This window comes from Salvelinus fontinalis, chromosome 32 (assembly GCF_029448725.1).
Source record: "Salvelinus fontinalis isolate EN_2023a chromosome 32, ASM2944872v1, whole genome shotgun sequence".
NCBI classification, from domain to species: Eukaryota; Metazoa; Chordata; class Actinopteri; order Salmoniformes; family Salmonidae; genus Salvelinus; species Salvelinus fontinalis.
In genome coordinates this window covers 36156255-36172578 of record NC_074696.1, presented here as the reverse complement: position 1 = coordinate 36172578, position 16324 = coordinate 36156255, and the positions used below count along the sequence as shown (strand labels likewise).

The 16324-nt window shown below is 42.8% G+C and overlaps 2 protein-coding genes and 1 long non-coding RNA gene across 5 annotated transcripts; 1 reads left to right on the top strand and 2 right to left on the bottom strand.

The window, feature by feature from the left end:
- Positions 1-48: 48 nt before the first annotated feature.
- Positions 49-3751, bottom strand: LOC129831196 (uncharacterized). 2 transcript variants are annotated; one of them, XM_055894311.1, is made up of 14 exons: positions 3199-3751; positions 2858-2973; positions 2702-2773; positions 2529-2612; positions 2279-2425; positions 2108-2188; positions 1848-1997; positions 1668-1717; positions 1478-1547; positions 1311-1397; positions 1114-1212; positions 909-989; positions 713-817; positions 49-279 (listed from the first exon to the last, which is right to left on the bottom strand). In XM_055894311.1, exons 1-14 carry the CDS (start codon positions 3362-3364, stop codon positions 145-147), a joined length of 1443 nt encoding a protein of 480 aa, XP_055750286.1. In that variant the 5' UTR covers positions 3365-3751; the 3' UTR covers positions 49-144. The 2 variants fall into 2 exon arrangements, with proteins under 2 accessions (XP_055750286.1, XP_055750287.1); XM_055894312.1 differs by lacking the exon at positions 1311-1397 and having other exon boundaries at positions 3199-3750.
- Positions 3752-3791: 40 nt separating this feature from the next.
- On the top strand, positions 3792-9609 carry LOC129831198 (uncharacterized). Its single transcript, XR_008755685.1, has 2 exons — positions 3792-4728; positions 9396-9609. It is a non-coding gene; the product is annotated as an uncharacterized LOC129831198 (long non-coding RNA).
- On the bottom strand, positions 5539-9336 carry LOC129831195 (uncharacterized). 2 transcript variants are annotated; one of them, XM_055894308.1, is made up of 14 exons: positions 8608-9336; positions 8267-8382; positions 8111-8182; positions 7938-8021; positions 7688-7834; positions 7517-7597; positions 7257-7406; positions 7077-7126; positions 6887-6956; positions 6720-6806; positions 6523-6621; positions 6318-6398; positions 6122-6226; positions 5539-5688 (listed from the first exon to the last, which is right to left on the bottom strand). In XM_055894308.1, exons 1-14 carry the CDS (start codon positions 8771-8773, stop codon positions 5554-5556), a joined length of 1443 nt encoding a protein of 480 aa, XP_055750283.1. In that variant the 5' UTR covers positions 8774-9336; the 3' UTR covers positions 5539-5553. The 2 variants fall into 2 exon arrangements, with proteins under 2 accessions (XP_055750283.1, XP_055750284.1); XM_055894309.1 differs by lacking the exon at positions 6720-6806 and having other exon boundaries at positions 8608-9334.
- Positions 9610-16324: the final 6715 nt, after the last annotated feature.

Below are 16324 nucleotides of genomic sequence, written 5' to 3'. Positions count from 1 at the left end.
GCCATAAAGTGTGGGCCAGTAGTACCTGTAAATCACCTAAACTTTGTTTTTCATTTCCATATGCAAAGAATAAAGCATAATTGTTCATGTAATAATGTAATATTAGCCTCATAACTCCAGGAAGAGGAAATAGTGATGAAATAATCAAGTAAATGAAAAGACAGAGACAAATGCTTTTGAACTACTAGTTATTTTATTTAAAAATGTAAAATTCAGTGCAAAGTAATGTAGTGCATTTGTGTCTAGACCCCTGTGTGGTGGCAAAGTGTCACCAGAATCCTGTGGGAGAGAAAACAAGAGAATACATTAATTCAATGGGTGTTAACTAATCAGGGTTCAACGAAGCACTTCAAGTCCTCAATTCCTGAGAGAGAGAAAGAAGTGTGGTGTTTCAGATCTCTGCAGTAGGACTACATGCTGGCCATGAGGTTCTCCAGGTGGTACTCCAGGAGGCTGGAGAGCTCAGTGACCAGAGACACTGGGTTAAAGTACCAGGCCAGCTGCTGCCCAAACATGTCATCTAGCAGAGCCATCAGCCCGCCCTGAAGAGAACACCACACAACACATAGAAAATGGCTCTGAGTTACTAGCTTATCAAGAGCAGAGAGACAATGAGAGTTACTCCACGTAAAACAGCATTGAAACCCTGTTATTCATGAAAAAGTAAAGAGGAAGAAAACTAGGAATAGGGAAGTAAACTCTTGAATCTTACATTGAGCAGCAGCAGGTATCTCTCGGCCTTTGGCTCAATGCTGGCAGCTACGGGCAGGAAGGAGTTCAGTAGAGCGTACAGACGCTCCATGAACCCACCAGGGTGCTAAAGGAAACAGGAGGAGGAGAGAAGAGAAATTGAAGTGAAATTACAAATAGAGAGACATCAAAACATGTACCAGTGAGATGCTACTTACCACCATCAGGGACTTCTGAGCTGTCATCATCCCAAACATCACCAGTTCAAAGAGGACATCTATCAGGTTAACATGATGGATCTAGGACAAGAAAACACGTTTGGAGAAAATAGGAATGATTTCAAATAGATCAGCTACTGTGATGTATAAAAGACATGCATGAGGAAGAACTCAAGGTGAGACTTGAAAGAGTTAATGAACTCACCTTTGCCTCAGCCAGCTCCCTCTCAATGTCAATCTGCTTGGAGGGGTCACTCAGGTAGTCCACAAAGTCGTTATAGGCACGGACGAATTCGGCCTCGTCCTATCACAAAGCAAAGAGCATTGATGTTAGTGAACAGAACACATTTCCCACTGAGGACGCTCTCTTTCCCTAGAATGAATAATGAGTTAGTGAGCTACCATGTGGTGTGCCTGAACCAGTGCGCCCATTAGGACCTTTCCCGCCACAAACAGATAGTTCCTGCTAAGGGTGGAACCAAGCAGGGTCTAGAGAAGAGGGAAGAGTTAGGGTGAGACAGACAGAACAAGAAGACACAGAGAGAAAAGGAAAAAGGAGGTCCACTCACAGTGAAGGCCTGGCGCAGGGAGACGAGCCTCAGGGCGATGTCCTCCACTCTCTTGGTGGTAAGGTAGAGGCTGTGGGAGGGAGGGAATGGAGCATGTCAACCATTAGAGTCAATGGGGATAACAGCATGGTGACCACTATCCTTCAGCATCTGACAAGCCCAGACTACACAGACATTTAGAGGAACTCACTTTAGCAGAGGAACCTCCCTCTCCTCAGGCAGCAGGTCCTCCTCCCAGCCCTACAACAACAGAACAAACATTCAACATCAGTGACCAATGCAATGACATGACAAACAATGGGTCAATGGAAGGATCTTAATGCTACTAGTCAATAGAATGTGCACTGTAGGTGTGTGTGTAACATCTGACCTCATAGCAGTTGTGGCCCTCAGGCTCTGGCTCAGTGAACTGCTGATTGGTGGGCGTAGAGACGGAGGCAGCCTCCGACCACGCCGAGGAGGTGAGCAGCCCATCCAGCCCCATGTGGAGAGTGGCGTACACCACCGAGACGTCAGTCTGCTGCTCCAAAAACACACACAACACACTTGTTTACCACACACACACGTTATTGGTAAACAGAGCATATCTAATGGAAAAATGGCCAATCATTTTGGAAAAGGTTTATTTACCTGGTAGCAGCCAAGCGTCACGTCCACAGACGTCTCATGGCGGAGGTGAGAAGCATACTGGGTCACCCTGCCAGCCACATACTGACAGAGAGAGACGATATGTTAAGGCCAAATGGAATAAGTGAAGAAAAGCCTAATCTTAATACTATTTCAGTAGTATTTACATCTTACCTGGATCCAAGTGACGGACTGCACCTTGGTGGCACAGTAGGCGATGCCCTCTGGACTAAGTATGGCTGTCTCCCTGGAGATGGCCCACACCAGTTGAGTCTCCAGGCCTCGAACCCTACTCACATGGTGCATCCTCACCACCACCTGCTGTGGAGAGAAACAACATCAGCCATCGCTGTAACACATTTCCATCAAGATCACATGACTCTGACAATGTAGATTAGGACTAGGTAGTTACAAAGACACATACCTGGGATCCCCCACGCATGTAGGTGATAATGGGGCTGATGAACTGGAAAGTTCTCCAAGCTTTAGCCACCGGACCGGCATTGTTCTGCACAGGAGTGGGGTGACATTACAATACATTCAGGTTAGAAACAGCTAACATTGTAACAGCGATGTGTGTGTGTGTGGGTCTCTTACTCTGATCACAACAGGCCCACAGTACAGGGAGCTGAACCTAATCGGTATCAACTGCCAATTACCAGTGGCCTCCTAAAGCAGTCAACAAAGATTTTTTAGAATTAATATCTGGGATTCTTTTCAAACATAAAACCAAAAACGTTCTGAAAATTGTACCTCAAGGATAGTCGGCACATCTGGCACATCCTCAAGGATGATAGCAGCATCCTGGACATCAAGGATGACTGGCAGCAGTGGCACATCCAACTGGACCTCATCCAGTACATTTGATTCTAAAATTAGGAACAGGAATACAAACAATCAATTGTCAGGACGTAAAACCTATCAAGCTAGCTAGTAACGTCACTACTAGTAAAAGTCCAACAGTGCTTCGCTTAGCAACAATTATTAAAGTTAACGTTAGCTTGCAAGTCTGTATTACAGAAATACACAACATTTCACAAATTACATTTTCAATGTTGAAAGTGGTAAAATAAGAAGTTTAAAACTCCACGTACCCTCTTCGAAGTCGCTGTCGCTGTCCACCTCCCGACGATCGCGAACCCTGCGAAACGGAAAAAGACAACAAAAACAACCCACAAATGAATTTAAACAACCTGTCGACGCAGTAGGCTGCCGACGTCCTCGCACTCTCTCCATCAATCTTGAAAAGCACCCAGGCATTTTCCAGTCGATTTTTCAATCTCAGGTCTCACAAATCAGTCAATTTGTTGTTGTTAAACAGCAAATTGAAGTTCTTGTTTTCGAACAGAAAACGTTCAATAAATAGAACGCCGATATGTTTTATTGGTCAGATGTCTCTTGGCAACACATATTTTAGAAAATTGCTGTTTACAATTTTAAACACTGTGTTGTCATAGAAATGAGTTTGGAACCCTATGGTTAACATTAGAATCCTATAAAATTCCTGGTCATCATTGTAATTCTATTCTATGTTGTTGGAATAATATAAAACAAAAATAGCAAATGTTTTTTTAAAGTCACTAGCTAGGTCATTGGCCCATTGAAATGTTTTAGCTTGTTCATGGAAGTTGTTGTTGAACTTCTGAAAGTCTAGGCTTTGGCTCAGTGGGCTATAAAGACTTGTGGAGCACAGACAACCCGGGATTAAAACATATTGACCACATTCAGACAAGGGGGGTTAAGCCACAGCCCACTGAGGTTGGAGAGCACTGTAGGATCTGCATAATAATAATTTATACCTCTTTTATAAACAGGATATTATTATCATTGATTATGTCAAAGTGTATGTATGAATAAATCTGATTGAATTTTTAATGGCAGGTTCACCTTTTGAAGCCGGGTGAGATTCCCAAAGTGTGCTGCGCACCCACCAAGCTCAGTCCCATCTCTGTACTCTTCTACGACAACAACAACAATGTGATCCTAAAGAAGCATGAAAACATGGTGGTCAAGACCTGTGTATGACTGTGACACCTGTGGTGGCCCATCTATTCTACATCATTTTAGTAAACTTCACTACCATTGTTCCAAAAGATATACCTTGCAACCAGCAGTTGAAAGCAATAATCTGGCAATAAGCAGATAAATAGTATGTATCTACACTGAACATAAAAATGAATGCAACATGCAACAATTTCAACGATTTGACTGAGTTAAAGTTCATATAAGGCAATCAGTCAATTCAAATACATTCTTTAGGCCCTAATCTATGGATTTCACATGACTGTGAATACAGATGTGCCTCTGTTGTTCACAGATACCTTTTTAAATGAAGACAGGGGCGGGAATCTGGGGCGGCAGGTAGCCTAGTGGTTAGTGTTGGGCCAGTAATCGAAAGATGCTGGATCCAATCCCCGAGCTGACAAGGTAAAAATCTGTCATTCTGCCCCTGAACATGAGAGGTAACCCACTGCTACCCGGGAAGGCCGTCATTGTAAGTAAGAATTTGTTCTTAACTGACTTGCCTAGTTAAAGGATAAAAAGCCTTCTACTGTGATGGAGAATGCCTATATCCTCTGGGTTCCTGCATGAACACCACTAACCCCGCTATGATCCAACTAGTGGTCAGTATGCACTACTACACCTTCTCTCACATGAACGCTAACATTGTTTTCAGTTGGAAAGACGCTAAATGGCTCAGACATTAATTGGAAATATGGCAAGTTGAAACAAAAATACCCAAGATACCTGAGTTTACAATGGCAGACTCTTAATGTAGAGTACAGATAGTGAGAAGTTACATTCAAGACAGAAGCATTTGTGCCCTCTAGTGGTCGACTTTATACTATACCCGCTCTTTCCATGACAAACTGACCAGGTAAATTCAGGTGAAAGCTATGATCCCTTACTGATGTCACTTGTTCAATCCACTTCAAATCAGTGTAGATGAAGGGAAGGAGACAGGTCAACGAAAGATTTTTAAGCATTGAGACAATTGAGACATGAATTGTGTATGTATGCCATTCAGAAGGTGAATGGGCAGGACAACAGATTTAAGTGCCTTTGAATGGGGTATGGTAGTAGGTGTATAAAGAATGGCCCACCACTGTGGGAATCATTGGAGTGAACATGGGCCAGCATCCCTGTGGACACCTTGTAGAGTTCATGTCCCGACAAATTGAGTCTGTTCTGAGCAACAGGGGGTGCAACTCAATATTAGGAAGGTGTTCTTAATGTTTTGTAAACTCAGTGTATGTAGGCCTACATATTTTTAAATAGTACAGAATCACACATCACAATTCAAAGCCATAAAGTGTGGGCCAGTAGTACCTGTAAATCACCTAAACTTTGTTTTTCATTTCCATATGCAAAGAATAAAGCATAATTGTTCATGTAATAATGTAATATTAGCCTCATAACTCCAGGAAGAGGAAATAGTGATGAAATAATCAAGTAAATGAAAAGACAGAGACAAATGCTTTTGAACTACTAGTTATTTTATTTAAAAATGTAAAATTCAGTGCAAAGTAATGTAGTGCATTTGTGTCTAGACCCCTGTGTGGTGGCAAAGTGTCACCAGAATCCTGTGGGAGAGAAAACAAGAGAATACATTAATTCAATGGGTGTTAACTAATCAGGGTTCAACGAAGCACTTCAAGTCCTCAATTCCTGAGAGAGAGAAAGAAGTGTGGTGTTTCAGATCTCTGCAGTAGGACTACATGCTGGCCATGAGGTTCTCCAGGTGGTACTCCAGGAGGCTGGAGAGCTCAGTGACCAGAGACACTGGGTTAAAGTACCAGGCCAGCTGCTGCCCAAACATGTCATCTAGCAGAGCCATCAGCCCGCCCTGAAGAGAACACCACACAACACATAGAAAATGGCTCTGAGTTACTAGCTTATCAAGAGCAGAGAGACAATGAGAGTTACTCCACGTAAAACGGCATTGAAACCCTGTTATTCATGAAAAAGTAAAGAGGAAGAAAACTAGGAATAGGGAAGTAAACTCTTGAATCTTACATTGAGCAGCAGCAGGTATCTCTCGGCCTTTGGCTCAATGCTGGCAGCTACGGGCAGGAAGGAGTTCAGTAGAGCGTACAGACGCTCCATGAACCCACCAGGGTGCTAAAGGAAACAGGAGGAGGAGAGAAGAGAAATTGAAGTGAAATTACAAATAGAGAGACATCAAAACATGTACCAGTGAGATGCTACTTACCACCATCAGGGACTTCTGAGCTGTCATCATCCCAAACATCACCAGTTCAAAGAGGACATCTATCAGGTTAACATGATGGATCTAGGACAAGAAAACACGTTTGGAGAAAATAGGAATGATTTCAAATAGATCAGCTACTGTGATGTATAAAAGACATGCATGAGGAAGAACTCAAGGTGAGACTTGAAAGAGTTAATGAACTCACCTTTGCCTCAGCCAGCTCCCTCTCAATGTCAATCTGCTTGGAGGGGTCACTCAGGTAGTCCACAAAGTCGTTATAGGCACGGACGAATTCGGCCTCGTCCTATCACAAAGCAAAGAGCATTGATGTTAGTGAACAGAACACATTTCCCACTGAGGACGCTCTCTTTCCCTAGGATGAATAATGAGTTAGTGAGCTACCATGTGGTGTGCCTGAACCAGTGCGCCCATTAGGACCTTTCCCGCCACAAACAGATAGTTCCTGCTAAGGGTGGAACCAAGCAGGGTCTAGAGAAGAGGGAAGAGTTAGGGTGAGACAGACAGAACAAGAAGACACAGAGAGAAAAGGAAAAAGGAGGTCCACTCACAGTGAAGGCCTGGCGCAGGGAGACGAGCCTCAGGGCGATGTCCTCCACTCTCTTGGTGGTAAGGTAGAGGCTGTGGGAGGGAGGGAATGGAGCATGTCAACCATTAGAGTCAATGGGGATAACAGCATGGTGACCACTATCCTTCAGCATCTGACAAGCCCAGACTACACAGACATTTAGAGGAACTCACTTTAGCAGAGGAACCTCCCTCTCCTCAGGCAGCAGGTCCTCCTCCCAGCCCTACAACAACAGAACAAACATTCAACATCAGTGACCAATGCAATGACATGACAAACAATGGGTCAATGGAAGGATCTTAATGCTACTAGTCAATAGAATGTGCACTGTAGGTGTGTGTGTAACATCTGACCTCATAGCAGTTGTGGCCCTCAGGCTCTGGCTCAGTGAACTGCTGATTGGTGGGCGTAGAGACGGAGGCAGCCTCCGACCACGCCGAGGAGGTGAGCAGCCCATCCAGCCCCATGTGGAGAGTGGCGTACACCACCGAGACGTCAGTCTGCTGCTCCAAAAACACACACAACACACTTGTTTACCACACACACACGTTATTGGTAAACAGAGCATATCTAATGGAAAAATGGCCAATCATTTTGGAAAAGGTTTATTTACCTGGTAGCAGCCAAGCGTCACGTCCACAGACGTCTCATGGCGGAGGTGAGAAGCATACTGGGTCACCCTGCCAGCCACATACTGACAGAGAGAGACGATATGTTAAGGCCAAATGGAATAAGTGAAGAAAAGCCTAATCTTAATACTATTTCAGTAGTATTTACATCTTACCTGGATCCAAGTGACGGACTGCACCTTGGTGGCACAGTAGGCGATGCCCTCTGGACTAAGTATGGCTGTCTCCCTGGAGATGGCCCACACCAGTTGAGTCTCCAGGCCTCGAACCCTACTCACATGGTGCATCCTCACCACCACCTGCTGTGGAGAGAAACAACATCAGCCATCGCTGTAACACATTTCCATCAAGATCACATGACTCTGACAATGTAGATTAGGACTAGGTAGTTACAAAGACACATACCTGGGATCCCCCACGCATGTAGGTGATAATGGGGCTGATGAACTGGAAAGTTCTCCAAGCTTTAGCCACCGGACCGGCATTGTTCTGCACAGGAGTGGGGTGACATTACAATACATTCAGGTTAGAAACAGCTAACATTGTAACAGCGATGTGTGTGTGTGTGGGTCTCTTACTCTGATCACAACAGGCCCACAGTACAGGGAGCTGAACCTAATCGGTATCAACTGCCAATTACCAGTGGCCTCCTAAAGCAGTCAACAAAGATTTTTTAGAATTAATATCTGGGATTCTTTTCAAACATAAAACCAAAAACGTTCTGAAAATTGTACCTCAAGGATAGTCGGCACATCTGGCACATCCTCAAGGATGATAGCAGCATCCTGGACATCAAGGATGACTGGCAGCAGTGGCACATCCAACTGGACCTCATCCAGTACATTTGATTCTAAAATTAGGAACAGGAATACAAACAATCAATTGTCAGGACGTAAAACCTATCAAGCTAGCTAGTAACGTCACTACTAGTAAAAGTCCAACAGTGCTTTGCTTAGCAACAATTATTAAAGTTAACGTTAGCTTGCAAGTCTGTATTACAGAAATACACAACATTTCACAAATTACATTTTCAATGTTGAAAGTGGTAAAATAAGAAGTTTAAAACTCCACGTACCCTCTTCGAAGTCGCTGTCGCTGTCCACCTCCCGACGATCGCGAACCCTGCGAAACGGAAAAAGACAACAAAAACAACCCACAAATGAATTTAAACAACCTGTCGACGCAGTAGGCTGCCGACGTCCTCGCACTCTCTCCATCAATCTTGAAAAGCACCCAGGCATTTTCCAGTCGATTTTTCAATCTCAGGTCTCACAAATCAGTCAATTTGTTGTTGTTAAACAGCAAATTGAAGTTCTTGTTTTCGAACAGAAAACGTTCAATAAATAGAACGCCGATATGTTTTATTGGTCAGATGTCTCTTGGCAACACATATTTTAGAAAATTGCTGTTTACAATTTTAAACACTGTGTTGTCATAGAAATGAGTTTGGAACCCTATGGTTAACATTAGAATCCTATAAAATTCCTGGTCATCATTGTAATTCTATTCTATGTTGTTGGAATAATATAAAACAAAAATAGCAAATGTTTTTTTAAAGTCACTAGCTAGGTCATTGGCCCATTGAAATGTTTTAGCTTGTTCATGGAAGTTGTTGTTGAACTTCTGAAAGTCTAGGCTTTGGCTCAGTGGGCTATAAAGACTTGTGGAGCACAGACAACCCGGGGTTAAAACATATTGACCACATTCAGACAAGGGGGGTGAAGCCACAGCCCACTGAGGTTGGAGAGCACTGAAGCATCTGCATAATAATAATTTATACCTCTTTTATAAACAGGATATTATTATCATTGATTATGTCAAAGTGTATGTATGAATAAATCTGATTGAACTTTTTCATGGCAGGTTCACCTTCTGAAGCCGGGTGAGATTCCCAAAGTGTGCTGCGCACCCACCAAGCTCAGTCCCATCTCTAGACTCTTCTACGACGACAACAACAATGTGATCCTAAAGAAGCATCGCAACATGGTGGTCAAGACCTGTGTATATCTGTGACACCTGTGGTGGCCCATCTATTCTACATCTTTTTAATAAACTTCACTACCATTGTTCCAAAAGATATACCTTGCAACCAGCAGTTGAAAGCAATAATCTGGCAATAAGCAGATAAATAGTATGTATCTACACTGAACATAAAAATGAATGCAACATGCAACAATTTCAACGATTTGACTGAGTTAAAGTTCATATAAGGCAATCAGTCAATTCAAATACATTCTTTAGGCCCTAATCTATGGATTTCACATGACTGTGAATACAGATGTGCCTCTGTTGTTCACAGATACCTTTTTAAATGAAGACAGGGGCGGGAATCTGGGGCGGCAGGTAGCCTAGTGGTTAGTGTTGGGCCAGTAATCGAAAGATGCTGGATCCAATCCCCGAGTTGACAAGGTAAACATCTGTCATTCTGCCCCTGAACATGAGAGGTAACCCACTGTTACCCGGGAAGGCCGTCATTGTAAGTAAGAATTTGTTCTTAACTGACTTGCCTAATTAAAGGATAAAAAGCCTTCTACTGTGATGGAGAATGCCTATATCCTCTGGGTTCCTGCATGAACACCACTAACCCCGCTATGATCCAACTAGTGGTCAGTATGCACTACTACACCCTCTCTCACATGAACGCTAACATTGGTTTCAGTTGGAAAGACGGTAAATTCCTCAGACATTAATGGGAAATATGGCAAATTTGAAACAAAAATACCCAAGATACCTGAGTCTACAATGGCAGACTCTTAATGTAGAGTACAGATAGTGAGAAGTTACATTCAAGACTGACGCATTTGTGCCCTCTAGTGGTCGACTTTATACTATACCCACTTATTCCATGACAGGTAAATTCCACTGACCAGGTAAATCCAGGTGAAAGCTATGATCCCTTACTGATGTCACTTGTTCAATCCACTTCAATCAGTGTAGATGAAGGGAAGGAAACAGGTCAACGAAAGACTATATCGTTTAACTGGTTCTGTATATGAAAGCATTCCTCTGCCTATTTGATCCATTCTGAAGGAAAGCAGTGAATACGTTTTGTGTGTGTGAGAGAATACGTATGCCTATGTATGTAGAAAAAGTGTTATTTCCAAATTCAAGTTAAACGCCAATCCGTCTATACTGATACCAGACAAATGCATACTTAAAAGTATTTTCAAATGTATTTCCAATACACTGCAATGCTATGTAGCTGAAGAGGGGTGACACTGTCTAGGATGAGAGTGTCGATCAGTTTCTGGAGGTCTGTGTTCACTGGTATTTACTCTCACGTCTGCATCAAATCAACCTCAATAAATTAGAATATTTATTGTCATTACAAATATAACAGTCCTCCAATGACACATTCATGTGTATTGGTTCCTCTGTACTTCGAAAAACTGCAACAAGAAAAAAAAAAATCCATTGCTACTAACTTGTTTTGTCTAAAAGTATAATTAAAGAAATGCACAAAAAACAAAAAATGTGTATTAATTTTTGCCACGCACTTATGGTCCATATATTTTGCTTTTTAATTGAACCATGTGTAGTACATTTAAAAGAAACAATGAGGAATTCATGGATCACCTAGACAACATAGCCATCAAAAGGGTAGAAATGTAGCACTGCACTTATGTCACAATAATTTACAGCTTTGATTGGATACATAGAATATATGAGAAAGGGTGATGTAATTATCTGAATTACTGTAGATTTGAATAGTTTAATCAAGAGATAATTATGGTTATAGGTCAAATGAGAAGATCCTTCTTTATGAAGGAGGCAATGGGTGTTATTCATATACCATTCTCTCACTCAAAATCATCATATTATACTGAACAAAAATATAAACACAACATGTAAAGTGTTGCTCCCATGTTTCATAAGCTGAAATGAAATATTCCAGAAATGTTTCATATGCACAAAAAGTTCTCATTTTGTGCTAAATTTGTTTAAATCCCTGTTAGTGAGCATTTCTCCTTTGCCAAGATAATCCATCCCCCTGATAGGTGTGGTATATTAATAAACTGATTAAACAGCATGATCATTACACAAGTGCACATTGTGCTGGGGACAATAACAGGCCACTCTAAAATGTGCAGTTTTGTCACACAACGGCACAGTTTTTTCTCAGGTTTTGATGGAGCGTGCAGTTGGTGTGCTTACTGCTGGAATGTGCAGTTGGTGTGCTGACTGCTGGAATGTCCACCAGAGCTGCTGCCAAATAATTGATTGTTAATTTCTCTACCAATGTTGTTTTAGAGAATTTGGCAGTACATCCAACCGGCCTCACAACAGCAGACCACGTGTAACCATACCCGCCCAGGACCTCCACATCTGTCTTCTTCACCTACGGTATCATCTGAGATCAGACACCCGAATAGCTGAAGAAACTGTGGGATTGCACAACTGAAGAATTTCTGCACAAACTGTAAGAAACCGTTGCAGTGAAGCCCATCTGCATGCTCGTCGTTCTCACCAGGGTCTTGACCTGACTCCAGTTCGGCATCGTAACTGACTTCAGTGGGAAAATACTCACCTTCAATGGCTACTGGCACGCTGAAGAAGTGTGCTCTTCAAGGATGAATGCCGCGTCACATGGGTTGGCGGTTTGCTGATGTCAACGTTGTGAACAAGAGTGCCGTTCTTCCCCTGAGCAAGGCAGTTAATCCACTGTTCTCTGGGCGCCGAAGACGTGGTTGTCGATTAAGGCAGCCTCCCACACCTCTCTGATTCAAATGCCTGGGTGCTTTTCAAGATTGATGGAGAGAGTGCGAGGACGTCGGCGGCCTACTGTGTCGCCAGGTGGTTCAAATTCATTTGTGGGTTGTTTTTGTGCGACTTCGAAGAGGGTATGTGGAGTTTTAAACTTTGAAAATGTAATTTGTGAGATGCTGTGTATTTCTGTAATCCAGACTTGCAAGCTAACGTTAACTTTAATAATTGTTGCTAAGTGATGCACTTTTCCTAGTAGTGACGTTACTAGCTAGCTTGCTACGTTTTACGTCCCAACAATTGATTGTTTGTATTCCTGTTCCTAATTTTAGAATCAAATGTACTGGATGAGGTCCAGTTGGATGTGCCACTGCTGCCAGTCATCCTTGATGTCCAGGATGCTGCTATCATCCTTGAGGATGTGCCAGATGTGCCGACTATCCTTGAGGTACAATTTTCAGAACGTTTTTGATTTTATATTTGAAAAGTATCCCAGACATTAATTCTAAAAATCTTTGTTGTCTGCTTTAGGAGGCCACTGTTAAAAAAAAAATATGTAGGCCTACATACACTGAGTTTACAAAACATTAAGAACACCTTCCTAATATTGAGTTGCTCAGAACAGACTCAATTTGTCGGGACATGAACTCTACAAGGTGTCCACAGTGATGCTGGCCCATGTTCACGCTTCCCACAGTGGTGGACCATTCTTTATACACCTACCACCATACTCCATTCAAAGGCACTTAAATCTGTTGTCTTGCCCAGTCACCCTCTGAATGGCACACATACACAATCCATGTCTCAATTGCCTCAATGAGTGAAAGTCTTTCGTTGACCTGTCTCCTTCCCTTCATCTACACTGATTGAAGTGGATTGAACAAGTGACATCAGTAAGGGATCATAGCTTTCACCTGAATTTACCTGGTCAGTTTGTCATGGAAAGAGCGGGTATAGTATAAAGTCGATCACTAGAGGGCACAAATGCTTCAGTCTTGAATGTAACTTCTCACTATCTGTACTCTACATTAAGAGTCTGCCATTGTAGACTCAGGTATCTTGGGTATTTTTGTTTCAACTTGCCATATTTCCAATTAATGTCTGAGCCATTTAGCGTCTTTCCAACTGAAAACAATGTTATCGTTCATGTGAGAGAGGGTGTAGTAGTGCATACTGACCACTAGTTGGATCATAGCGTGGTTAGTGGTGTTCATGCAGGAACCCAGAAGATATAGGCAGGGATTGTGGAGGCCAGGTCATCTGATGCAGCACTTCATCACTCTTTTTCTTGGTAAAATAGCCCTTACACAGCCTGTAGGTGTAAGCCCAAACCAGCTGGGATGGTGTATCGCTGCAGAATGCTGTGTTAGCCATGCTGGTTAAGTATGCCTTGAATTCTAAATAAATCACAGACAGTGTCACCAGCAATGAACCATAACACCACCTCCTCCATGCTTTACGGTGGGAAATACACATGCGGAGATCATCCGTCCACCCACACCGCGTCTCACAAAGACCCAGCGGTTGGAACCAAAAATGTCCAATTCGGACTCCCGACCAAAGGACAAATTTCCACCGGTATAATATCCATTGCTCATGTTTCTTGACCGAAGCAAGTCAGTTCTTGTTATTGGTGTCCTTTAGTAGTGTTTTTTTGTTGTTGCAGCAATTTGACCATGAAGGCCAAGAGTGTGCAAAGCTGTCATCAGGGCAAAGGGTGGCTATTTGAAGAATCTCAAGTATAAAATATATTTTGATTTGTTTAACACTTTTTTGGTTACTATATGATTCCATATGTGTTATTTCATAGTTTTGATGCCTTCACTATTATTCTACAATGTAAACATTTGAAAAATAAAGAAAAACCCTTGAATGAGTAGCTGTTCTAAAACTTTTGACCGGTAGTGTACTTCAACAGACATAACAAGCCTGTCAAAACAGCCGTGGAAAACTGAGAAAAACCCTGATGAGGCTCCTGCCGATTTGACATTCCTGCCAGCCAAGCAGCCAGGAGTTTAACCAGAAGACCCCTCACCTGACAGCACTCCTCTGGACTTATTCAAACTGTTTTTCAGTGTGAACACTGTCAGAACCCTCTGCCTCCACACAAACAAACAAGCTGATTCAGACAAACAACATAACACGGAAAGGGAGAAAAGAGGAAAAGCGTTGGTACAACCAAGTTTTATAATTTCATTGGAATGGTCATCCTCCTAGGTCAGCTGAAGTTTAGAAATATGATGGATTTACAGGAGGGAAAATATCTTCTCAATGAGCTGTGCAAGAAGGATGGGACTGCACCCATGACCCACCAAGCATTCATAGAAGAGCTTACAAACCAGATTTGTGGGGTGTCTGTTGAGCTATTAGAACAGGTGAGAAATGGACAATTGAGGATGAGAACTACACACGTACCTGTCCCTGTCAAAACGCCTATCGCTGTCAAGAAAAAGGGTGTTGTAAAAAAGGTAATAAAGAGGTGCCTGCAATGCAGGAAGAATGGAGTCACTATGGAATCTCGATTGAAGTGCCAACAGTGCCAGGTAGCACTCTGCGTCAGGCCTGACAGAAACTGCTTTCATTAAACTCCTTTTGAGTTGAGCGGAGGACAGCAGTAAAAGAGAAACCGCTAATCTTATTTTAATAACAGATTGTCATTTTTTTTCCTGAGGACAAAAGTATTTTGAATGGACAAAAGTATTTTGAATGTGCTAGTGATGCATAAAACTGTCTTGAAGAGAAACTGACCAGAAGAGCACATTTACTACAGAGTATGGAAAGCGTACTACAGAGTATGGACATTCAGCGCCCCCTACAAAAATACTTTATTTGGAGCAAATAAACGTACCTCGGTGACGATAAATTGTTAACCACAAGCAGGGCAGGCTATGCCCAAACAAAGCTTTATGTGAAGGTTTAGTAAGTTTACTGATGGGATGTAAACATTTACTTAATAAAAATCACATTTGGTTTAGCATTGGAGCTATTTGTTGGGGAAAAGACCTTGTGTTAGCTGAGTATTGTAAATATGAGGAAGCAGGGGAAAGTAAGAACCTTGAACAAGCAAGCCTTGTCTGAGTCAGAAGGGCCCTGTAGTGAGAGGCAGCTTGATGTAGTCCTCCAAGTACACCCCTGGACAGGATGCGCAGGGCCTTACATCCCAATCACAATTCAATACGGAAGTGGTCAGATGATGCGGATGCTACGCTACAGGACTGTTATGCTAGCACAGAATGGAATATGTTCCTGGATTCATCCAATGGCATTGAGGAGTATACCAGCTCAGTCATCGGCTTCATCCATAAGTGCATCGACAACGTCACCCTCACAGTGACCGTACGTACATATCCCAACCAGAAGCCATGAATTACAGGCAACATCTGCATCGAGCTAAAGGCTAGAGCTGCCGCTTTCAAGAAGTTGGACACTAATCCGTATGCTTATAAGAAATCCCGCTATGGCCTCAGACGAACCATCAAACAAGCAAATTGGCAATACAGGATTAAGATTGAATCCTACTACACCAACTCTGATGCTCGTTGGATGTGGCAGGGCTTGAAAACTATTACGGACTACAAAGGGAAAACTAGACGCGAGCTGCCCAGTGACGCGAGCCTACTAGATGAGCTAAATGCCTTTTATGCTCACTTCAAGGCAAGCAACACTGAAGCGTGCATGAGAGCACCAACTGTTCTGGACGACTGTGTAATAACGCTCTCGGTAGCCGATGTGAGCAAGACCTTTAAACCGGTCAACATTCACAAAGCCACGGGGCCCGACGGATTACCAGGATGTGTACTCAAAGCATGCGTGGATCAACTGGCAAGTGTCTTCACTGACATTTTCAACCTCTCCCTGACCGAGTCTGTGATACCTACATGTTTCAAGCAGACCACCATAGTCCCTGTGCCCAAGGAAGCGAAGGTAACCTGCCTAAATGATTACCGCCCCATAGCACTCACGTCGGTATCCATGAAGTGCTTTGAAAGGCTGGTCATAGCTCACATCAACAGCATCCTCCCGGATACCCTAGACCCACTCCAATTTGCATAACGGCCAAACAAAGCCACATATGATGCAATCTCTAT